The following is a 25,432-nucleotide window of genomic DNA, read 5'->3' as shown; positions in this document are numbered from 1 at the left end:
TCGATTAGGACATTACTGTAATTGTCAAGGTAAGCAGAAATGGCAGACACAAACTAGGGGGTGAAGGTGATGGGAATTGACAGGAAAGGTACAAAGGATTTAGAGATGGAAGAGAACATAAAAATCACCTAATCCCCAACTCCCTCATTTTACATGAGCAAACTGGTCCAAAAAGGTGAAGAGCCTTGTCTCAGGTCACACAGGTGAGCAAGCAGTGAAGCCTGGATGCCAATATAGGTTTTTAGACCACAAGCTCAGCACTCTTTTTCACTACACCACATTTTAAGGTGGATAAGGGCTGAGAAAAGACCACAGAATGGGTAGCCACTAGTGACTTCTTGAGATAGTAATTTGTGATGAAGAATGCAGAATTCAAGGGATTAAGGATAAGAAAATGGAGAAGACTGAATGGCAGAGACTAAATGATTCTCTTAAATTTGGAGGCAAAGGGAAGGAATGAGGAAGGTTGGTTAACAAATCAGCTTGACTTTATCACACACGTGTATACAGCTCTTGAGAGAAATCCGTGGTTCCAGTTCCAACTTTTGAGACTCCATTAATATCCTTACTTAGCACTCTGTATCTCTCATGTACTCATTATTTTGTATGACAGTTATTAGTGTATGTGTCCTATCCCATTACTGTACTTTGAGCTCTGTCTTATCTAATCTTAACAAATCTTTGTTGAACTGAATTAGTGAGCACTGGTGGAAAGCCCACAAAAAGTAATTTGCTTTGTGGCTCTTGCCAATGTCTAGGTTTAGTTCCATCTCCATGGGAATAGCATGCTACTGCCTCAGAGGAGTCCTTTTTCCAAATTTAGGTATGATGGGAATTTGGGTAGAGCTGGAGAGAATCAGACACACAGATTTTCAGCATTTTCCCCCCAGAACATCCATGAAAAACCCATTTTATTGCATTATTAGGATTATATGAACAATTCTTAAAGTATTTAGAATAGAAAAAGCTGACCACGTATTCTGAAATACACTGTTGCCAGAATTAACATAGCCAAGCTACAGTGGTAACATTTACCAGGTTTCCCTACAATGTTCTGTTTTTACAATAAAAAAAAAAAGAATTATATGCATAAATTATTTAACTTCATTTTTTGCTTAGTAGAAAGGTTATTTCAATTATGAATTACAATTTCATTAGAACCAATTTAATCCTAGTTTACACAAGGCCTAGTACAGGGATGGATGTTTGATATTGCATTTAGAAATGGTAGACATCTATCAGGAGTTACATGGTAAGCAAAACAAACAATCAGGGCTTTCTTACATACCAGCCACCTTTTGGCAGTGGTCTGATGATTAAGAAAAAACCCATCCTAACATCCTGTCTTTCACAGCCAGAGGGTATATATTTTTTGCTTCTGTTTCTTCTTCCCTTTAAGACAGAACCTTGTTTGGCATCCTTGTCCAACAAGATTTTGTAGGAGGTTTTCTTGTGCATAAAGGTCCAAAGACTTCCTCCAAATATTAATTTCTTCTTCTCTGCACATTTCAAATTTTATGGCAAGAATTTTCACCAGTATTTAAAAAATTCAAATTGGCATGTTCTTGCATGCATGAGTTTTATATACTATTTAAAAATTTTGCTATAAAAGACATGAATGAGAAAACCTTGGAAAAGGGATAACATCTTTGATGTTGTCGACTCCCAAGATGCACTGTAGATACCGTTCAAATCCCATCCCAAAGCCTCCATGCGGCACAGAACCAAATCGACGAAGATCCAAATACCTGTTTTTGAAACAACAGAGAAATATCATCTATAAATGTTTCATGATATCGGCTGTTATGATTCAGCACTTTATGTTTGGAAAAATTCGTTGCAATCATCTGTTATTCTTCATGTAATTGTGGTAGATGAATTTTTTTCCCCAGAGAGACAGATGGAGGAAACAGAGGTTGCCCAGACAAACACCGGCAGATCCTTCCATCCCCCATTCAAGTTTTCACTTTGGCCACTGCAACACTTATAATTTTTGTGGCAGGAGATGCAAAAATTTTGAAATTACTTTTCTTTTAAATTAACTCCCTTCTCAGACTTGTGAATACTAGTAATAATATTCTTTTCATCTCCAGGGTCACATAGTTCAATGCTGAAATGAGTACAAAAGGGTTCGGCTAATATACTGCAGAAGTATTATATTTTATAAAGGCAATGAACCCTGCAGGGTTGTGGAGAGATCACCTCTCAGTACCATCTCACAATCCTCTGCTCAAAAGTGTAATGTAAGCAAAGAAACATTTTTGGAAACTGGCAGTCTGTGAAACTGCTGGCTATGAAACAGGAGAATGCTTCTCCATAGGAGAATGCCAAGTGTAAAATGCAACTCTGGCTTTGTCTTGGGCTCTGCTCTCAGCTACTCTATGGGGTTCACTGAATATATGAGTGGGGTAATGGACTAAGTGCAGAGAGGAGACATTATTTTCTTATGAAAACCCTGAGCATGGAGAGCCTCACTAGATAGCTTACTCTCTAGTACACAAGCCATAGAAGAGGACTAATTAATGTTTGTTTTGTTCTTTTTTTAAAGAGGAGAACTCCTCTAAAGTTCTAATCTGATGCATCATCATGAAGTAGAGGTAATCTTGGGCTTTCAAAGGCTGTGCCAGTGGACTTACAAGCTTTGCTAGGTCCTATCAAGCTTGAAAGATCTGGTGATGAACTGATCATCTGTCCAAGGCCCAGCCCAGCCATGTTCATTCAAAAAGAGTCATCATGAGAGAGGTGGCTACCAAGTGAAAATATTTTTTGGCTACAAGTCAACGAAGTTGTGATGTTTTTGTTGTTTTTTCTAACACAGAATTTTATTGTATTTCCTGTTACAACTCGGTGTGGTGCTCAAAACTCCAGAAGGATCACATACAGAAGCCCTTTTCTGACCGTTGTGCTGGGCCTAAGTCAAGAACACTGTCCCTCAAGTTCCCACCTCCCTCATAAGGCACTTGGTGTTACAAGCTTAGCCAGAAGTTTCCTGCTCCTAGGAGCAGGGAAGGGAGGTCCTGATGGGCGATTCAACTTTAACCATCCTGATGGAGAGGACAAGGGGAGGGCCATATCTTCCACCCCCAACAGCTACCCCAGAACTAAAGGATGGTATGAACAAACGCCCTGGCTCTAGTGGTAGCTCTACCACTCTTTGTGAGATCTAGGGCAAGCCATTTTACCTCTGGGCCCCAGTTCTTTCATCTGTACAACGGAGGGCTTACCCTAGAATAGCTGAAGGGTGTTCTCTCCCACTCACAACTCTGTGAGAAAAAGCATAAGGCAAAAACTGCTGGGACCCTCTGGATGAAGAACAGGTTAAGTAGCAGCAGGGCCCAGAGAATGAACCGGAGAGCATCCTTCAACCCCAGCTCCATCTGTGTCCCTGCCAGCTCCGTACTTTGCCTACGTTTGGGTCACTGGACTCATCTTCTCAGAAGCTCCAAGAGAGATATCAGAAGTAGGGGCTGGGGCCTCCTGTCAGGCTATCAACCCATTCACACTCATACCACACATCCCTTCGCTGCAAGTCTAGGATGCCAGAGATGAAGCTCAAAGAAGAAACTATCCCACTCCCATTGGCCAAACACCCATTTGGAAGAAATTCCAGGACTGGGGTGGCAGGAAGGAGCCCGATAGAGATGGACAGAGACTGAGGTTTGCCCTCTGGTCTTAGGCAGAGGTCAGGGTTGATGGTAGATGGGCCAGGGCTGGGCACTATTACATACTGTGCCCAACTCCCACTAAACACTATATACACATCAGTGGATCATGTCTATACAAAGGGTGAGGGGGAAGGACTGTTTGGGTGGTGGGGGCGAGGAGAAGACTAAGAAGACAGGATTTTGGAAGCCTAGTGCAAGAGAGAGAGTCTGCCACAACTCATCAAAGCTTGCTAATGTTTATAGGGGCTGCTATTTGCATCTGTGAAGGCAGTACCCAAACCAAAGAAATCACAGGTCCCTGAAGCACTGCAGTATGTATGGTAGAGCTAAGAAGAGAATATACACAACACAAAGAGGAAATTCTGACATAAAATATAGGGTAAAATATTGAGTAATGGAACTTTTGGCACTACTAGACAAAATTGAAAGTTCTGAAGCTCATTTAGACACTATAGTTAGTAGTCATGAGTTCCTTCAGGGTGAGGCCTGGGTCCTGTTCTTCATATTTCTTCCTGGCCACTCTCATAGGAATGACTAATAAAAACGAAAATGACTGGTTAAAAATGATTTCAAATAAAGCACACCTTCTCCTTTTCTGCTAACAAAAGGTATGATACAAAAATGGAGAGTACCATAGGAGCAGTCTCAATGGTGCTATTAGGTGGTTTGGCTTAACTATCTTTGGGGGGGGATATAATTCGCTGTGAAGTATTTGTTGTGTCAACATTAAAATGAACCATTAAAAAAGAAGGCATTTTGTCCTCACGTTTAGCACTGAGCCCAAGCTCAATTTTGGTTGAATGTAAGGACAAACTTCCTCACAATCAGAGCTGTACTAAAGTGGAATGGGCTACACTGTGCAGAAGTGAGTTCTTTAAACAGATAAACACATAGGAGCATTTGTTAGGAAGCCTATAGAAGGGATTCTTGTTCAAGTGGCTTCTGAGGTCCCTTAATGCTATGATTTTATGTGACTATAAATAAGTAAGCAAGGACTTTTTTGGGTGGGGAGAATATAATTTTTGAAATACTAACAATGAATCACAAATGAAGTGTGAAGCTAATCTAGGTAACACCACTGAAAACTGGATGCCCATTTACTAAGGTAAGATTTAAACAGTTCAGCCAGCTCTTCCCTGCGGCCTAATTTGTTCATTTAAGAATTCTTTGCTTATGTTGAGCCCAAGGGCAATGAGCTATGTGGTGATTGAACTGACCTCAAGTTCAACAAGCCAGGCTGACAGGACATATTCCAGTTTAGTAAAGAAAAGGAGATGAATTACAGAGAGCATACATAAGCACCCACCCACAAACAGTTGGCTAGAAGATATGAGATGGCCATCTAAGACCTGAGCTTAGCAGAATGTAGACGCAGCTCCCATTGTCTAATGTTCCCACCTTACCTCAGCTTTACATGACTCAAACTGTCACCTTCCCAGGGGGCTAAAACATGCCAATCATGCTACACAAATATCTATTCTTTGGAATTCTGATTCAAAAGAATGTTGCAGGGATGAGATCTTGGTTTTCCTTGCCTCTGACAAATGGAAAATACATTTCTGAGACAAAACAAAAGCTGCTTTATGAATTTATAGTTGATTATCAGTTGTCATGGTCTTTTCCAGGGTAGCCAGATTACAGAAGTGATGTTGTGAAATTTTTCATTTGCGTATGTCGGGCAATGAGGAAGTGAACAAATTCTTAGACACCTGGACTGGCTACTCCTATTTTGGTGGAGCAATAGCTAAACTAAAATCTTGTCAGAGGAATCAAATAAGAAATGCTAGTACTTGGAAGTATTAATGGTTTGTAATTTCAATTAAAAACAGAAAATTATCTAAATAATCAAAATAGATTAGGAAAATGGTAAACTTGACCAATAATGCAAACTGTCTTACATGGAACTTTATCTATGAAGAGTTAAGGTCTCTATAGATAATAAATATCATGAGATGAAGGAATCTAGTTTGCTTAAAGGGGAACAATATGCATGGCTGAAGACAATGAACAGAATGACTATTACTGCAAGGTGGGGGTGGAGCGGTATGCTGGAAATAATATGTATTTTAAGTCAGGAGACTTAGATTCTATACTGGGGTCTGCTACTGACTACCTGTGAGACCTTGGGTAAGACACTTAAACCTTTCTCAGTCTCATTCTCCTAATTTGTAAAATGAGGTGAAGGGGAATAATCTAGATGATCTTTAACGGTCACTGTCCTGTAATTCCATGGCTACAGTACAGAGTGGGCTAAAGTACAGAGTTGGGATTCAGAATTTTACCAACCCTATTTTATTCCCATTTCTAGAACCTTGCTCTTCTCTAGATGAAGGGTAGCAATATCATTTGTTCTTGCCCTTTCATGCATAGGGACATCTGGAGGATTCAAGAGATTGTTGATAGAATACACCAAGTTCTGAAAGAATCATATTATGTAAATTTACAAAGAATATTTTGCATTTATTTACATTATTTGAAGGGAAGAATTGTTATACCAAAGTCAAAACTAGAGAGAAGGAAATATTTTTCCCTGAGGTACTTGAGTGCTCTGGAGCTAATTACTTCAAACTTGGAAAAATTGACTCCTGATATCTACAATCAGTGAAAAATAACTTCCAAAGTATTCATTCATTCAAAAAACCTATTAAGCACCAACTATGAGGTGCTGGGGGTTGGGGCAGGACACAAAGTTTAGATCAGACAGGGTCTCTGATCTCACGTAGCTTACAATCCAGCAGGGGAATAAGACATCAACATAGATAATTATAATGAACAATATTACACAAGAACATTTGAGAGCTATTTGGCTATTGCTTAGTTGGGCAAGAATTAAAAAGAATAAAAAAGGAGAGGGAGCATATTCTAGGTAAAGGGAATATTTTGAGCAAATGCAAGAAGGTGGGAAAATAGTGTTATGTTTGAAAGGCAAAAAGTAGGTCAGCTGGCTGAAGCAGAGAGTGTGTGGGAAAAGAGTAATATGAAGTAAAGCAGTCAAGATGGGGTGGTAAATTATCCCAAGCAGGTAATAGGGAACCACTGAAAGTTTTGTAACAAGTAGCAGCCACATTCTTACCATTGGTAGGTATCTGTCAGTCCTAGTCTGTAAAAGAAAAAAAAAACTTTTAGGAAATGATCAATTCATTAAACAACAACTATTTATCAAGCATTCTCTGTGCTCCAAAGAGATCCAATGGAGGGCGTACCATGAAATGCTAGCCCAGGCACAGTACTTAATGGAAAAGTGCTGGACTTGGGGTTACAGGAGGCCAAGTTCCAGATACTGTACTCCAATCTTCGGGGAAGTGGGAGTGTGAGTAAGTCATGTGACTTCTCGAAAGCCTCAGTTTTCCTCCTTTGTAGAATAAGGACGACACCTGTGGCATTTAACTTCCCTGGGTTATCAAGGGAACCAAAGATGAAAATATACATAAAGTGCTTTGTAGACCTTAAAATGAGTTGTTGTTATCATTATTAAATACTATGACCCTCAAAGGGTTTACAATTTATGGAGGGAAAAAAGACACAGCCATTTAAAAGCTTAACTAACCACATGTGCCAATGGTCCAAGGTGTTATTATAGGTCAGGAAATGTGGTAACATCCTCCAAAGGATGTTGAGCACTTATCCAGGAAACAAGTAAAAAGGGCACTGCAATTTCTGGGTGAGTGCACAGGGTCAGGGGAAAAAAGGAGCAGATAAAAAAGACCAGCATTAGACACTTGACCCACCTTCCTGAGCAAGACCCTGTTGGCAACAATCACAAGTCTTTGCAGCTGCTTTCAGAAGATGCAATGAACTCTTACTTTCTTGATCTAAGAATGTCTGGTCAGGTTTTTAAGTCCTGATTTATACAGGAAAATGAAGAAAATCCCTTCTCAAAGTTGAATGGGGCTTATGTATCTGAATTGTTCAGGAACAGCAGTAATTATGTGTATGGGAAGACATATGCCTCAGGCAGAAGGGAGAGACATCACACATCTGAAGTTGGTTCTCTCCAAAAGCATAAAACCCCCTTTTCCTGATGGAGAGACTCCATTACACACTATTGAGGAGATCACTTTGCCGTGCAAAATGGTCTGGTAAAAGATGGGTTCTCAGGGCTCTTCTAGCTCTAAATCTATGATTTTATGATCCAGCGCTATTTTGCTGGGAATTATTGCTATCCTTATAAGCACAAAACATCTAGTTCTGTGAATGAGGATCACTTCCATTTCACAGCATAATTTTCTGTGAAGCATGCATGCTTCGTGCATACGTGAGACCAATTTTACAACTGGCACAGAGGCATAGTGGATGGAGGATAAGCTGGTTGTGCAGTTAAGAAGACCTACGTGAAAATCTTGTTTCTGACATATATTAGCTGGGTGACCATGGTCAAATGACTTAAGGCTCACTTTCTCAGAAAATTCTTTAAAGATATTTTTTTTTCAAGGCAGCTAGGTAGGGCAACAGATACAGTACAGGACTTGGAAACAGGGAAACCTGAATTCAAATTCTGTTTCAGATACTCTCAAGCTGTGTAACCCTGGGCAAGTCACTTAACCTCTCTCAGCCTTAGATTTCTCATCTGTAAAATGAGGAAGATAATAGCACCTACTCTATAATGCTGTTATGAGAATCACAAGAGTTAACATATAAAACATATTGCAAACCTTAAATATCTATATAAATGCCAGAGGATTTTAATAAGTTACAAAAAAGATTTTTAGCTGCATGAGTAGGGGGAATTTCTACACGATAAATTCTTTACACTGATGAAATAATAAATCTAGACAAAAGAAAAAAATAAGGAAGACCAGATGCTTTGTAATCTATTGTCCCAGCTATAGGTCAGAAGAAAAAAAATTCTTATAGGAATAATTATATGGATCTAAAATTAAAAATATTGTAAGACCAGCACTATATAAATAGCATCAAATAATGAGGTTTTAAAAAGTATCATCATTAGTAAGTATTAGTATGATATATATCTATTGTGTTTATATGATAGGGATAGATACAGAGAAGAATTTTAGACTCTTATGATTTAACACATGGCACATACTCAATTTAGGACACAGAACAGGAGAAATATAAAAATTCAATCTCATTATGAAAAGTAAGATGGGATATTTTCAGATAATAGGTAAAAATGTATGCTTTCCTTCATCATATCATTAAGAAAGGTCTCCTGAAGGAGGGACACAATCAAAGAAAACAGAATAATTAATTTCTCAGCAGACAAAATTTCTTGCTATTTGTGATACTTAACACATTTTTAAGGAGTCATTCAATTCTCAAACCCATTCATTATTTCACCTGCCCTGTTCTTATGAAGAATCTAGTCTTTACATGTAATGATTGATCTTACTACAAAATCACAGAAAGTTACATGAAGAAACTGAGGCCCTGGGATAATCAAGTTACTTCCTTATGGTCATACAGAGCCATGATTTAAAATCATGTTTTCTGACTCCAATTCTAGAGATCTTGCCACCACGCCACAAAGTCCTTCTGAGATTTCCCCTAAGATTCTGTCATCATTACTATCTTAAACTTATTTTGTATAAGGCTTCCACTAAAATCCTTCTTTGATCCCTTCAAGGTGATCCTGCATTCTTGAAAGCTATCCCAATGAAGTGCATGCTGTATTGGGTCCTAATAATCTGGAAAAGCTTACAGTATTGATCTGGTTATGGACTGAATGTCTGCTTGTTTGAGAAGTACCTTGGCTAACTGCAGAGAGGTTCATCAATAGACTGTTGGCTATCTGGGATTAATATTTTTGGCTCAAAAAGACTAATATAGTGTCAGAGGGGCTGTAATCTGTATTGGTGAAAAAAGTACTCAAATCCCTGAAATAAGAGATATTTGGAAATAGTGGAAGAACTTCAACTGTGTGGATTATCAAAAAAGGGCTCTCCCTAAATCTATTTCTCTTCCTTCTATTTCCTAACCTAGTAGACCAGTTAAAAGTCACTGGTATCACCTAAATAAAAGGCAAATCACTGTTTTCTAACAAACCAGCAATAGTAATTTCAAATACAGATTGAGATTTCACATTGGCAAAGATGACAAAAAAAAAAAAAAAGGAAAATGAAAATTGTTGGAAGGGATATGAGAGGATGCTGTTGGTAAAGCTATGAATTGGTCTAACCATTCTGTTAATCAAAAAAATCAGTAATAGCTCACTAGTGCTAAGCATTGTGCTAAGTGCTGAGGACACAAAGAAAGACAAAAGCAATCTCTGCCTTCAAGAAGCTATGTTCTACTGGGAGAGACAACATACAAATACAATACAGTATATAACATATAACATAAGATAAACAGAGTAGATAGAAAGTACTTTTATAGGGGAAGGCACTAGCTGAAGGATGGTGGGGCCTCCTTAAGAAAGTGAGCTTTGAGCTAAGTGTTTTAAAGGAATCTAGAGAAGCCATGAGGCAGAAGTTAGTAAAGGAGAGCATTCCAATCATGATGGACAAGCCAGGGCAAAGGCAGGTAAACAATAGATCAGGAGAGTGTCAAGTGTGAGGAATACTAAGGAGGCCAATGTTGTCGTCTTTCTTTTTTTTCTCTTTTTTTTAAAAATTAATTTATTTTGAATTATCAACAATCACTTCATAAGTTTTAGAGTTTTAAATTTTTCTCCCCCTCCCTCTTCACCTCCCTCCCCTAGATGGCACGCAATCTGACATAGGCTATACGTGAACATTCCTATTAAACATATTTGCAAGTTAGTGATGTTGTAAGTAAGAATTAGAACCAATAGGAGGAACCACCAGAAAGAGGAAACAAAACACAACAGAAGAAAAAAAATAGCAAACAGTATGCTTTGATCTGTATTCAAACTCCATAGTTCTTTCTTCTTTGTGGATAGCATTTTCCATCACGAGGCCTTTGGAGATGTCTTAGATCCTTGTATTGCTGAGAAGGGTTAAGTTTATCAATATTAGTCATCATACAATGTGGCTGTTATCATGTACAATGTTCTCCTGGTTCTGCTCACTTCACTCAGCATCAGACCATACAAGTCTTTCCAGGTTTTTCTCAAGTCAGCCTGTTTATCATTTCTTATAGCACAAAAGTATTCCATTACATTCATACACCACAACTTGTTCAGCCATTCCCCAATTGATGAACATTCTCTCTTATTCTTTGCAACCACTAAAAGCTGCTATAAATATTTTTGTACGTGTGGGTCCTTTTCCCATTTGTATGATCTCTCTGGGATATAGCCCTAGAAGTGCTATTGCTGGGTCAAAGGGTATGCACATTTTTATAGCCCTTTGGGCATAGTTCCAAATTGCTCTCCAAAATGATTGGATCATTTCACAACTCTACCAACAATGGATCAGTGTTCCAATTTTCCCACATGTTCTCCACCATTTATCATTTTCCTGTTTCGTCAAGTTGGCCAATCTGATAGGTGTGATGTGGTACCTCAGAGTTGTTTTAATTTTCATTTCTCTAATCAATAGTGATTTAGAACATTTTTTCATATGACTATAGATGGCTTTAATTTCTTCATCTGAGAACTGCCTGTTCATATCCTTTGACCATTTATCAATTGGGGAATGACTTGTATTCTTATAAATCTGTCTTAATTTTCTATATATTTTAGAAATGAGGCCCTTATCAGAGAGACTGGTTGTAAAAACTCTTTCCCAATTTTCTACTTTCCTTCTAATCTTGGTTGCATTGGCTTTGTTTGTGCAGAAACTTTTCAATTTAATGTAATCAAAGTTATCCATTTTGCTTTTCATAATGTTCTCCATCTCCTGTTTTGTCATGAATTCTTCTGTTCTCCATAAATCCGATAGGTAAACTACTTCTTGCTCTCCCTGTTTGCTTACAGTGTCAGCCTTTATATCTAAATTATGAACCCATTTTGACTTTATTTTGGTATATGGTGTGAGATTTTGATTTTATGCCTAGTTTCTGCCATACTCTTTTTCAGTTTTCCCAGCAGTTTTTGTCAAAGAGTAAGTTCTTATCCCAGACGCTGGGGTCCTTGGGTTTATCAAATAATAGATTACTACGGTCATTGACTACTGTCTCGTGCATACTTAACCTATTCCACTGATCCACCACTCTATTTCTTAGCCAGTACCAAGCAGTTTTGATGATTGCTGCTTTATAATACAATTGAAGATCTGCAATGGCTAGATCACCTTCCCCTGCATTTCTTTTCATTAGTTCCCTTGATATTCTGGACCTTTTGTTCTTCCAAATGAATCTTGTTATTATTTTTTCTAACTCTATAAAATAATTTTTTGGTAGTCTGATTGGTATGGTACTGCATAAGTAAATTAGCTTAGGTAGAACTGTCATTTTTATTATATTAGCTTGGTCTACCCATGAGCAACTGATCTTTTTCCAATTATTTAGATCTGACTTTATTTGTGTGAAAAGTGTTTTGTAATTGTGTTCATATATCCTGGGTTTGTTTTGGGAGGTGGACTCCTAAATATTTTATAATGTCTACAGCACGTTTAAATGGAATTTCTCTTTCTATCTCCTGTTTATTTGTCTTCCTTTTGAAGAGGACCACTGATATCATGAGGTAATGTCTTGACTTGCACAAGAGCTGGATTTAAGTCAGGCAGAGTTGCAGAAAGTCATCAGCCTCATTCTCTCTTCCAGAGTCACTGAAGTCCAGTGACAAGACAAAAGTCAGAATTTTTGCAGTGGATGACCTTGGTGTCTTTGATGTTTGACCAAGCTCTAAGCACTCCATAGCACCTGCTTCAGCTGTCTTCACGGCCCTTGAAACAAATTGTTCTCATCCATTCATCCCCCTAGTATTCGCACGCGTGGGCAGACATCCCCCTAAATCACTGTTGGGTTTGAGGCCCTCAACCTGGTTTAGCCCATCTGCCACGATGATTTTACTGGGGTGGAGCCACTGCGCATGCTATATAGCTTCTTGGAGCCACAAGTGAGAGCTGGATGAAAGACAGACACCAAAGATGGATGAATAGCCCTGAATAGGGCTCAGCAAGCTCTTCCACCAGAGGAGCTAGATCTCCCTGAGCACCTCATACATACCCTAGGAGGCCAATGCAACTAGATCTTAGATCATGGAAGGGAGTAAAGTATAAGAAGATTACAAAGATAGTATTATCTTTATAGGTTATAAAGAGCTTTCAAGGTCCAACAGAGGACTTTATATTTGTTCCTAATGGTAACAGAAAGCTGCTGGAACTTAATGAGTAGGAGGGTAACATTGACATACTTGTTTGAGATGCAGTGGGGATGTGGGGAAATTTAGGCAGTATAAAAACAAAAGATACTACAAAATTTTATCTCTTAAAAAGGTAACTCAGCCCACCTGGAACACAGGGTTTTGAAAATAAATGAAAAGCCCATTCACACAGGATCAAAAAAATAAAAGGAATTTCACAAGTCATCTAAGTCTAATTCATATATGGCCCAAAATCCCCTCCTCTCCAGGATGTTTTCTCTGTTTGAAGGCCTCAAGTGCCCTCATGGCCTAAAACTTTTGGCGGCAACCCACTTCCCTTTTGGACCATTCTAAGTCTTAATATGGGTTTATCCTTCATTCAAACCTAAATCTGCTTTCTCTACTACTTCAACAAACTGCTCCTACTTTTGCCCAGAGAGATGAAACAGAATATATCCGAACTCTTTCCATATGAAAGCTTTCAAATAAAAGATTGCTATCATGTCCTACTAAATTCTTCTTTCCTTCATGTTAAATACCCTCAGCTCCTTCAATGAATCTTGGTATAGCATGAACTCCAAACCATTCCTGTGTAGGATGATTTCTAGTCGTCCTGGCATTCTTCTTGCCCTCTTCTGGATGTAGCACCGAGAACAGAACACAGTACTCCAAACATGGCAAGATTACCTCTCTCATTTAGGACACTGCCTTGCTTAATGAAATCTTGAATGTTTTTTGGCTGTCATACTTTTGACTCATAATTAACATTGAACCCCATATCTCTTTTCCATAGGAACTACATTCTAGCCAAGCTTTTCCCAGACTGTACCTATGTACCTAATTTTAAAAAATTGATGATTTTCTTTTAAAAAATTCTTTAAAAAATTTTCACTCTGTGAAACTGTACAATGATCTCCTGGCTTTGCTCACTTCACTTTGCATTAGATCATATAAATCTTGCCAGGGTTTTCTGAAACCATCCTGCTCATCATTTCTTATAGCACAATAGTATTCTATTACAATCATGTATCACAGCTTGTTTTGCCATTCCTGAATTAATGCGCATCGACACATTTCCAAATCTTTGCCACCACAAAAAGAGCTGCTGTAAGTATTTTTGTATATATAGGTCTTTTTCCTTTTTCTTTGATCTCCTTGGGATACAGAGCTAGTAGTGGTATTACTGGGTCAAAGAGTGTACATAGTTTTATAGCCCTCTGGGCTTCAAATAGTTCTCCAGAATGGTTAGACTAGTGTACAACTCCACCAATAGATGCTATTTTCTCATATGTCCTCAAGCATTTGTCTTTTTCCTCTTCTGTAATGTTAGCCAATCTGATGAGTGTGAGGTGTACCTCAGAGTTGTTTTAATTTGCATTTTTCTAATCAATAATGATTTAGAGCATTTTCCCATGTGACTATTGATAGTTTTGATTTCTTCTTCTGAAAACTGCCTGTTCATATCCTTTGACCATTTATCATTTGGGAATTGTTTTTATTTTTATAAATTTGGCTCAGTTTCTTATATATTTGAGAAATGAAGCCTTTAGCAGAGAAACTTGATGAAAACATTTCTTCCCCAGTTTCCTGCTTTCCTTCTAGTTTTTCTTACATTGGTTTTCTTTGTGTAAAACCTTTTTAATGTAATATAAGAAGAAAATTATCAATTTTTACTTTCTATGACCCTATCTCTTATTTGATTATAAGTTGTTCCCTTATCTATAGATCTGATAGGTAATTTTCTCCATGCTCCTCTAAATTTTTTATATCACCCTTTATGTATAAATCATGTACCCATTTTGATCTTATCTTGGTATACTGTATGAGATGTTGGTCTTTAGTTTCTGCCAGACTGCTTTTTCCAGTTTTCCCAGCATTTTTTGTCAAATGGTGAGTTCTTGCTTCAAAAGCTTGGGTTTATTAAACACTAGATTACTGTGGTCATTTACTCTTGTATACTGTGTACCTAAACTATTTGAATGATCAAACACTCTATTTTTAATCCAGTACTAGATTCTTTTGATGATTACTGTTTTGTAGTATAATTTAATATATGCTACTATGAGGCCATCTCTTCCTTCACTTAAAAAAATTGATTCTCTTGATAGTCTTCACTTTTTGTTCTTCCAGATGAATTGTTATTTTTTTTTCTAGCTCTATAAAGTAATTCTTTGGTAGTTTGATTGGTATGGCAACCAAAAAGTAAATTAATTTAGGTATTATTGTCATTTTTATAACACTGTCTTGGCCTTGTCTTGACCAATTAATATTTTTTCTTTTTTACTCAAACCAGCATCTTTCCAAAGTGGTTATGTATTTTTCTAAAAGACACGGAGTCTGGAAAGCAAAGTGGAAATTAAAATGTGAACATATTACACACAGAGAGTCACACAGAATTTCAGGTTTGGAAGAGGTCTCAGCTATTATCCATACCCAAAGGGAATCCATACTACAACATACATGTCAAGTGGTTATTTGTTTTCAGCTTCATGACCTCCTGTGAGGAAACCTGCCAACCTCAACTAAGGTAGCCTATTATACTTTGGGAGAGCTGAATTTCTATGGGAAGCTTTTCCTGGCACCCAGAGCAATCAATATTTCTCCTACTGTTTGGATCTGTCTTTACTTGTAAGCAAAGTGTTTTGTAATTGTGTTCATATAGTTTCTGTGTATGTTGTGTTAGATAGATTCCCAGATATTTTATATTGTCTGCAGTTATTTCTCTTTCTATCTCTTCCTGCTAGGTTTTATTGGTAATATATAGAAATGTTGATGAATTATGTAGATTTTTTAAAATATCCTTCAACTCTGTTAAAGTTGTTAATTGTTTCAACTAATTTTTTAGTTGATTCTCAGGTCCTCTAAGTATATCATCACTTCATCTGCAAAAAGTGATAGTTTTGTTACCTTGCTGCCTATTCTAATTCCTTCAATTTCTTTTTCTTGTCTTGTTGACATAGCTGGCATTTCTAGTACAATACTGAAGAACATTGATAACATCCCTGCTTTATGCCCGATCTTATTGGAAAGATGTCTGATTTATACCCATTACAGATAATGCTTGCTTTTGGTTTTAGATAGTGCTTATCATTTTCTTTTCTTTTTTTTTCTTTTTATTTTTTTTGGTTAGGCAATGGGGTTAAGTGACTTGCCCAGGGTCACACAGCTAGTAAGTGTTATGTGTCTGAGGCCAGATTTGAACTCAGGTCCTCCCGACTTCAAGGCCGGTGCTCTATCCACTGCGCCACCTACCTGCCCCAGTGCTTATCATTTTAAGAAAAACTTCATTTATTCTTATGTTTCTTCATGTTTTTAACAGGAATGGGTGTTGTTTTTCAGTCAAAAGTACCTATTGATATAATCATATGGCTTTTGTTGTTTCTGTTATTGATATGGATAATTAAGCTCATAGTTTTCTTAACACGGTATTAGGCATGCACTCTTGGCATAAATCTTACCTAGTTCAAGTGTATGATCTTTGTGATATATTGCTATAGTCTCCTTCCTAGCATTTTATTTAAAATTTCTGCATCAATATTCATTGGGGAAATTGGTATACAATGTTATTTTTCTGTTTTTGAACTCCCTTGTTTAGATATCAAAATTGTCCTAGATGGAATATAGTTAGAGTCCTTCTTTACTATTTTTTCAAATAGCTGATAGTATTGGAATTAATTGTTCTTAAAGCATCTAGTAGAATTCACTTCTAAAAGCGTCTGGTCCTGGATTTTTTTTTTCCCTTAGAGAGCTCATTTCTGGTTAGTTCAATTTCTTTTTCAAATATAAGAGTTATTTAAGTACTTTATTTCCTCTTCTATTAATCTGGGCAATTTATATTTCTGTAAATATTCATCCATTTTACTTAGATTGCTTTTCTTATATGCCAATTTTATTAAAATATAATTGGGCAAAATAGCTTCTAATGATTAGTTTTATCTTCATTAGTAGTACATTCACCTTTTTTATTTTTGATTCTGGTGATTTGGTTTTCTTCTTTCTTTTTAAAAATCAAATTGAGTAATGGTTATCTATTTTATTGATTTTTTTCATAACACTAGCTTCTAGTTTTATTTATTGTTTCAGTGGCTTTTTTTTTTACTTTTCATTTTATTAATCTCTATTTTGATTTTCAGGATATCTATCTTTGGTGTTTAAGGGACTATTTTACTTTTTTTTCTATTTTTTTTTTAGTTGCATACCCAATTCATTGATTCACACTTTCTCTCTTTATTGATGTAAACATTTACAGATATAAATTTACTCCTAATTATTGCTTTGGTTGCATCCCACAAATTTTTGTATGTTATCTCATTTTTGTTATTATCTTTAATGAAATTACTGATTCTTTTTTTCTTTCTTTATTTATTTTTAGGCAATTGAGGTTAAGTGACTTGCCCATGGTCACACAGCTAGTAAGTGTAAAGTGTTTGGTCGCAGGCTGGATTTGAACTCAGGTCCTCCTGACTTCAGGGCCGGCGCTCTATCCACTACGCACCTAGCTGCCCCCTTTTTTTCTTTCTTCTTCTTTTTTTTTTAGGCAATTGGGTTAAGTGACTTGCCCAGAGTCACACAGCTAGTAAGTGTCAAGTGTTTGGTTTGAGGCCGCATTTGAACTCAGGTCCTCCTGACTTCAGGTCCAGTGCTCTATCCACTGCGCCACCTAGCTCCCCCACTGATTGTTTCTATGATTTGTTCTTTGACTCACTCATTCTTTAGGATTAGATTATTTCATTTCCAATTAATTTTTAATCTTTGCATCCAACACCCTTTATTGAATGCAATTTTTATTGCATCATGACTCAGAAAGGGTACATTAAATATTTCTGCTTTTCTGCATTTGTGATTTTTTTTTTTTGGGTGAGGCAACTGGGGTTAAGTGACTTGCCCAGGGTCACACAGCTAGTAAGTGTCAAGTGTCTGGTCTAAGACTGGATTTGAATTCAGGTCCTCCTGACTCCAGGGCCAGTGCTCTATCCACCATTGGTGATATTTTTATGTCCTAATACACGGTCAATTTTTGTAAAGGAGTTATGTACAATTGTGAAAAAGGTAATAAAAAGGCAAGGGTAGCAATCATTATTTCAGACAAAGCAAAAGCAAAAATAAACCTAATTGAAAGAGATAATCATTCTATTCCCATTCAATTCTCTCCAGAAGCCTAGCATATCTAATTTTTCTAAAATTCTATTCATCTTCTTAATATCTTTCTTATTTACTTTATAATTAGATTTATCTAGCTCTGAGAGGTGTAAATTGAAGTCTCCCATTAGTAGAGTTTTACTGCAACTCATTTAACTTTTCCTTTAAGAATCTGGACGCTTTGCAATTTGGTGTATTTATGTTCAGGTGGCACTGTGGATACAGTGCTGGGCTTGGAGCCAGGAAGACCTAAATTCAAATATGGTCTCAGACACTTACTAGCTGTGTGACCTTGGGCAAGTCACCCAACCCTGTTTGCCTCAGTTGCTTCAACTATAAAATGAGCTGGGGAAGGAAATGGCAAATCACTCTAGTATCTTTGTCAAGAAAACCCCAAAATGGAGTCATGAAGAGTCAGACATGACTAAAGGACAACAGCACTGATATCATTTCATTGTCTACAATACATTTTTTAGCAAGATGTAGCTTTCCTCATGATGTCTTTCAATTATTTTTGTTTTTACTTTTGTTTTGTCTGAGATTATGATTGCCACCCCTGCCTTTTTCACTTCAGCTTCTGCTCCAGCCCCTTATTTTAACTCTGTGTGTGTCTATGTTTTCAGTGTGTTTCTTATAAACAACATATTGTTGGATTCTGGCTTCTAATTCATTCTGGTATTTGCTTCTATTTTATGGGTAATTCAATTCCATTCACATTCACAGTTATGACTGCTAACTGTGTATTTCCCTCCATCCTATTCTGTTTATCTTTCTCTCTCTCTGTTTCATTCTGTCCCTCCTTAAAAGTTTATTCTGCTTCTGACCACTGCCTCCCTTAATCTGCTCTACCTCTTATCATTCCTTTCCCCTTTTTCTTAGCCCCTTCCCTTACTCTAATGTTGAGTAAGATGGATTTCCATACTCAATTGTGTCTGTGTGAGTGTGTATATCCACACGTATATATCATGTGTGTGTATGTCTATATACATGCATATAGACACACAGAACACACATAAATTTATACATATTTCCCTCTTTGAACTAGTTTAGAGGAGAGTGGGGTCCAAATGGTGCTCTGCTTCTCCTATTTTCCCCTCCACTGTAAAAACTATTCCTCGTGCTCTTCTTTTATGTGAGATAATCTCCTCCATTCTTCCTCTTCCTTACCCCTTTCACCAGTACATCTTTTTTTCATAGCCTTCCAATTTGTGTGTGTGTGTGTGTGATCATCCCAATATAAAAGACTCATACCCACTCCCTCTGTTTAGGTAGACTGCCCTAATGATGATAAAATTCTTGGGAATTACATGTATCGTTTTCCACTTGGTAATGCAAACAGTTTAACCTTATAAAAATTCCTCATGACTTCCCAATCATGTTTACCTTTTTATAACTTTCTCAAGTCTTGTGTTTAAATGGCATATTTCCTATTCAGCTTATTATGAATTCCTGGAAGTTCTCTATTTCATTAAATGTCCATTTTTTCTTTATAAAACTGTCCCGTCTACCTTGTTTTGCTGGGTAGATTATTCTTGGTTGCAATACTAGCTTCTGTGTTTTCCAGAATATTGTATTACAAGCCCCGCAAACCTTATAATAGTAGTTGCCAAATCTTGCGTGATCCTGACTTATGGCTCCATGGTACCTGAATGATTTCTTTCTGGTTGCTTCAATAAATCCTCCTTGACTTGGGAGTACTGGAATTTGACTACAATATACCTGGGAGTTTTCATGTTGAGATCTCTTACAGAAAGTGATTGGTGTATTTTTTTAATTTCTATTTTGCCCTCTAGATCGAAGATATCTGGGTAGTTTTATAAATTCTTGAAAAATGATATCTAGGCTTCTTTTTTGATTGTGGTTTTCAGGTAGTCCAATAATTCTTAAATGTTCTCTCCTCAATTTATTTTCTAGGTCAGTTTTTTTTTTTAATGAGATATCCCATACTTTCTTCTATTTTTTTCTTTTTTATTGTTTCTTGATTTCTCATGGAGTCATTTGCTTTTACTTTACCAATTTTAATTTTTAAGGAATTATTTTCTTTAGTGAAGTTTTCTACATTTTTCCATTTGGTCAATTCTGCTTTTTAAGGAGTTATTTTCTTCAGTATTTTTTTTTTGCAGCTCTTTAATCAAGAAATAAATTCTCTTTGAATAATTCTCTTGCATTGCTCTCATTTCTTCTCCCAATACTGCCATTATTTGATTTTTTCTTAACATTTTTTTTTAACATTCATTTTTTTTGAGTTCCAATCCCTCTTTCAGTCATTAAGAAAGCAAGGACTATGACACTCATTATACATGTGAAGTCATGCAAAACATACTTCTATATCTGCCATGTTGCAAAACAACTCCCTCACCCAAAGTAAGAAAAATAAAGAAAGTGAAAAAAATATGCTTCAATCTGCATTCTGAGTTCATCAGTCTTCACTCTGGAAATGGATAGTTGTTTGATTAAAAAAAATTTTTTTTGCTGTTTTAAAAAAATCTCTTTAGGTATTCTAGAAATTCTTGTTGGGCTTATGTCCAATCAGCATTCTTCTTTGAGGATGAGCTTCTCTGTCATCACGGTACCTTTTTATGGTCAGGTTTTATTTTTTCTCCTTATTGCTCATTTTTCCAGACTATTTCTTGACTTTGGACTTTACGTTACTGTTGAGCTCTGCTCATTAAAGGTTGGGGGATGTCACTGTTCCAAGATTCAAACTTTTGCACTCTGCTGTTTTCATAGCTAGTTCTGGGGGTCTGTAATTTCCATTGTTTTCAAGGTGCACTAATCCTGGGAGAAGGTATGATCACTACAGTCCTAGTCTATACTCTGGTCCTTCCACAAGTGAGGTCCCTGCTCTCTAGTGACTACAATTCTTCTCCTCCCTGGAACTGTGACGCATGCCCAGGCAGGATCCTACTCACTTTCAACCATCTGCAAGCTCTTCTTTCCACCCTGGAATGAGACCCAGAACCAAGGGTCCTTTTAATAGTGTCTTCTGTAATTCTGAGAGGAATCGATATAGTTTATAGCGCTCTCTCTCTCTCTCTCTCAAAATCAGGCCATCTGCCTAATTTGAAATTTGTGTTTCTTCATTTTTGCAATACTTTTCCCATTCAGCAGTGTTTCAATAATCGAGTGGCTTAGTAAACACATATAGCAGTCCTTTTAGTATCATGGAATATAGTTTGTCTGGGTATGGTCACCTGACTTCAGGGACATTGAAGTTTTTTCCTAACATATCCTGACTTATTCTGGGTTTCCACTCTCTTTTACTCATTATTTTTCTATTTTTGCCATAATGAGAGAAAAGAATAGAAAAATAAGGGTTTAGCTTTCTCATCATTGTCAATTATTACAAGCCTTTTCACTTTGAACAATCTATCACTTCTTTAGTCTTTTTCTTGTCCTCAAAAAAGCTTAAAAAGCCCTCTTTGTTGCCTTTAGCATATATTGCTAGTCTCTGTGCATTCTGGTATTATTCTTAGAGAAAGGGACAGCTTTTTTAAAAAATCCATCTTTATTTATATTTTTACAAATGTATTTTAAAAATCTGAGCTTTGAGATGAGTTCTCTGTGCAGCCACATGATTCTCAAGTGTAAGACTTGAATATAAAAAGTACTGATTTTAGTAAAACAAAATGCTACTTTAAAAGTTATCCTTTAAAATTAAAATTACAGCTAAAATCATACAAAGTTTCTTGAAAAGAATGGCTGATTTGGAGGCAGTAGGCTCCACTTCCTTGTTATTCTCTCCTCTGGGTTATTGTGGCACTGTGTGCTTCTGGTTCTTCTCCTAAAGGTTTGGTCATTCCTTTTCAGCGTCCTCTGAAGGATCATCATTTATGTTATACCCACTAACTATGGCTTTCATCCATAAGAGGATTTCATTTTTTTAAATCAAAGTTTACCACTTTTTCTTCTAAACTATTTATTCTAATTTTTTCCCCTCTAGATCTTTTATTTCATTGTTTCAATATTTTGCTTCCTTTCTACTAGGTAGTTATGGAGTCCTTATGGAAAATCCATTTTTTCCTTTGAATCTCTGCTTGCAAAAATTGTGTAATTATTTTTCCTTTTCAGGAACCTCTAAGTTTGCAGTATTTTTTCTTTTTTTGGTATTTTCTTTGATATACTCATGTTTCCAATTCTGGCAGTGCAGGCTTAGTCCTTCGCTGTACTTTTTTTTTTTTCGGAGGGGAGGAGGGGGAAGTGTTCAAAGGGCAATGGAAATCCATCCTGCTTAGTTTCACTCTGGTTCCCATATGTTCCTTTGCTGACTTCTACCTCTCAGGATTGGTCACATTTGGTCTTTGAACTTTAGGATGATGGTTTTTTGGCTTCAGAGCCTGTGGGCTGAGATTGACTTAGTGGTCTTGGTCTGAGTACTACAGAATAGCAAAGGACAGCACATTGTTGGTTACTGTGTTGCTATCTTGTCTGTCTGTCTTGAAAATCAGCATGAGGGTAGTACAAGGAATGCTAAACATGGAATCCAAAGACCTGGGTTCGAGTCTCAGTTCTACCACATACGCACACACATCTATGTATATGTGTGTATGTATACATACATACATATATTTATGTACACATATACACACACACCCCCCGAAATGATGCTTTTCCTACAGTAAATGTCAATCTGGTTCCCTATTGTTCACACCCAATGGTCCTAATTCCATACTTTATGGAAAAGTGGAACAAGTCTAATCCTGTTATATGACAAACTTTAAATATCTGAAGATAGCTATCATATTCTCTTCCCCTCTATAGCCCCACCAAGCATTTTCTTTTCTAAGATGAATGTGCCCAGTCTTTCAAACAGACAGCAACACTAATGGAGAGTAGATCTGAAGGAGAATAAGGCAGTACTTACAGAATTTTATTTAGGATTAGAATTGATAGGTTTAGAGTTGGAAAGAACCTTAAGATCATCTAGTTTGATTGTCTTGTTTCTCACCGGAGGAAACTGAGATTCAAAGAGACTTACTTTTGATTAAGGTCACAATACTAGCAAGTGGTAGAGGCAAGACTCAAGGACAGGTCCTGTGAATCTAAACAAGAAGTTCTCTACCTTTTTTTGTGTTGTGGACACCAGCAGCAGTCTCCTAAAACTTATGGACCACTTTTCAGAATTATGGAAATGCTAAATTTGAAAACAAAGATATAAAATTTCAAGTTCAGATACTTTTTGGGAGTTATGGACTCCAGGTTAAACTCCTGTTCTAAATCTAATGCTGTTTCTATTAACTACATCACGCTCCAAGCTGTGACTCTGAAAAAGTTTTAGCAACACTTGACATCACATCCCAATTCTGTCTTCATGTTGGTACAGTGTTGAAGCAGTTATAATTAGTAGGTAAAACAAGAAGAAAGGTATAAGGAAGAAAAAATTGCGGAAGGGAGCAATGGAACATTTTTTTAAACTGAAAAACTATTCAAGAATAGGGTACAGTCTCTTTAGGCATATATGGAAAATATGCAAATTACATACAAATCATAGGTAGGCAAACACACTTGTATTAATAACTAGGTGTGGCCCTTGTGGAAAATCTTGATTAATATCACTCCCTTGATGGAATATATGAGATAGTTAACACTAGCTATCCTCTAAACTAGACCCTGATTCTTGGGCTATATTTTCTGCTATTTCTGACAAGTCAAGGTAAAAGGGTTTTCCATACCTTGCTAACCGCTGTTGTAGTAAATGGAAACGTTCCTCTCTCAGGCTTCCTCCAAAGAGTTCTCCAACTCCAGGTACTAAAAGATCAACAGCAGCAACCTGAGAAGGGGAAGAAAGCCATCAATGTTATCAAGTTATAATTATGAACTGTCATTATTGTCAGCTTGCAGGACTATGGGCCTGCTTGATTATTTACTATGGATTTATTCACTCTCTCCATGAACATACAACCTTGGACAAGCAAGAATTACTTAATCTCCTTCAGTTTCAAGACATTTTAAAATTTGTTATAGGGGCAGGAAGACATTTTAAAACTGACTTTAAAAGCACTTTCAAAGTTAATGAATGAGTATAATATGTTAATGTGTTAATAATGTGTAACAAAGAGTAAATCCAGAGTCCACAAAACAATGGTCTGATATCATGTTTTTTGTCTTCATAAAAGCCAAAAAATGTCAGAGCTTGAGGAAACCTTTGAAATCAGATAGACTAATGCTCTCATTTTACAGATGAATTAAATGAAGCCCAAAGAGGTTAAGTAAGTGATTTGCCTAAGGTAAAGAAGCTAGTAAGTAACAGAATTATGAAAAATTAGGGCAGTGAATAGAAAAAGCACAGGATTTATAGTTAGAGCACATGGAATTGAATCTCAGATCTCATATTTGCTTTGTGCAAGTGACTTAACTTCTCAGTGTTTCAGTTTCCTTATCTGTATAATGAAGACTCAGAGATGACATCCCCTTCCAGCTCTAAATCTGTGACCCTATGATCTGAAGGCCATTGTTTTTTCTGCAGTGTTCATCCCCACCACTGACAGCCATTGTAGTTTGTAAACAACTATAAGGAATAGAAGTGTTACAATGAAAGAAATGAAATTTTTTTTAGCTGCATGGACTGAAGATTGCAATTAAAAAACAATAACACATCCCTCTCAGTGGAGCAGTCATTTAGACAAAGCTTCAAGTTTATCTAAGGCAGTTAAAAAAAACAAAACAAATACCAGAAATGAAGTGGATAATGAAGAAACTTTTACTGCCAGAGATGGCTGTTTTGATCACTTTAAAAATTGAGTTCAATTGCATGATGTTAAAATTGCTGGAGAGGCAGCCAGTGCAGATGAGGACATGGCAGCTAAATATCCTGATGTTTTGAAGAAAACAGCTGAAGAAGGTAGTTACACTGATAAACAAATGTTTAATGTGGATAGATCAGACTTATTCTGGAATAGGATGCCTTTCAGAACTTAAATTTCTAACTAAGGAAAAAGGCACTTTCTATGGAAGAGAAGATGTGGAAAAAATGTGTTCACTGAATGGGAAATGATTGAATAAACTGTGACACATGAATGTAAGGTAAATAATGAATGAAAAAATCAGCTAAACATGAGAAAACACATGAACTGATGTGGACCAAAGGAAGCAAAACATAATACAAAACAACTATAAAATGAAAATGAAATAACACTAAAAGAAAGCCACACTATGAGTAATTTTCATGACTGCTCTTGGATCCAAAGGACATATCATGAACAACATGCTTCCTCTTAGAAGAGATTTGGGGGGTGGAATGTGATGGGGAAAACATTGTAGGGACAAAATGTTGTATACTTTCTAAGAAATGTTCATTGTATTGGTTGTTTTTGTTTATTTATTGGTTACAAGTGTTCAGTTCTGAGGAGGTTTACTTGTAAAGGACTGTGATGTGGAAAAACTGAGCAAATTCAAAGCTCAAACAATAAAAACACATCAGATGATAGGAACAAAATTTAGGAGTTTACTAATTCCAACACTG

The 25,432-nt window shown here is 36.7% G+C and overlaps 1 protein-coding gene across 1 annotated transcript in view; it reads right to left on the bottom strand.

The window, feature by feature from the left end:
- Positions 1-869: 869 nt before the first annotated feature.
- The window catches only part of NARS2 (asparaginyl-tRNA synthetase 2, mitochondrial), a 156,960-nt gene continuing 132,397 nt past the window's right edge, over positions 870-25,432 (bottom strand). Inside the window, exons 12-14 of the mRNA XM_027848156.1 lie at positions 23,643-23,740; positions 6,739-6,765; positions 870-1,748 (exon numbers count right to left, since the gene is read on the bottom strand). Of these exons, the coding sequence (XP_027703957.1) occupies positions 1,604-1,748; positions 6,739-6,765; positions 23,643-23,740 (270 nt within the window). The 3' untranslated portion in view covers positions 870-1,603. The remainder of the gene's footprint in view (positions 1,749-6,738; positions 6,766-23,642; positions 23,741-25,432) is intronic.

This window comes from Vombatus ursinus, unplaced genomic scaffold (assembly GCF_900497805.2).
Source record: "Vombatus ursinus unplaced genomic scaffold, bare-nosed wombat genome assembly UNPS02005659.1, whole genome shotgun sequence".
Lineage (NCBI taxonomy): Eukaryota > Metazoa > Chordata > Mammalia > Diprotodontia > Vombatidae > Vombatus > Vombatus ursinus.
This window is presented reverse-complemented; position numbering and strand designations above follow the sequence as displayed.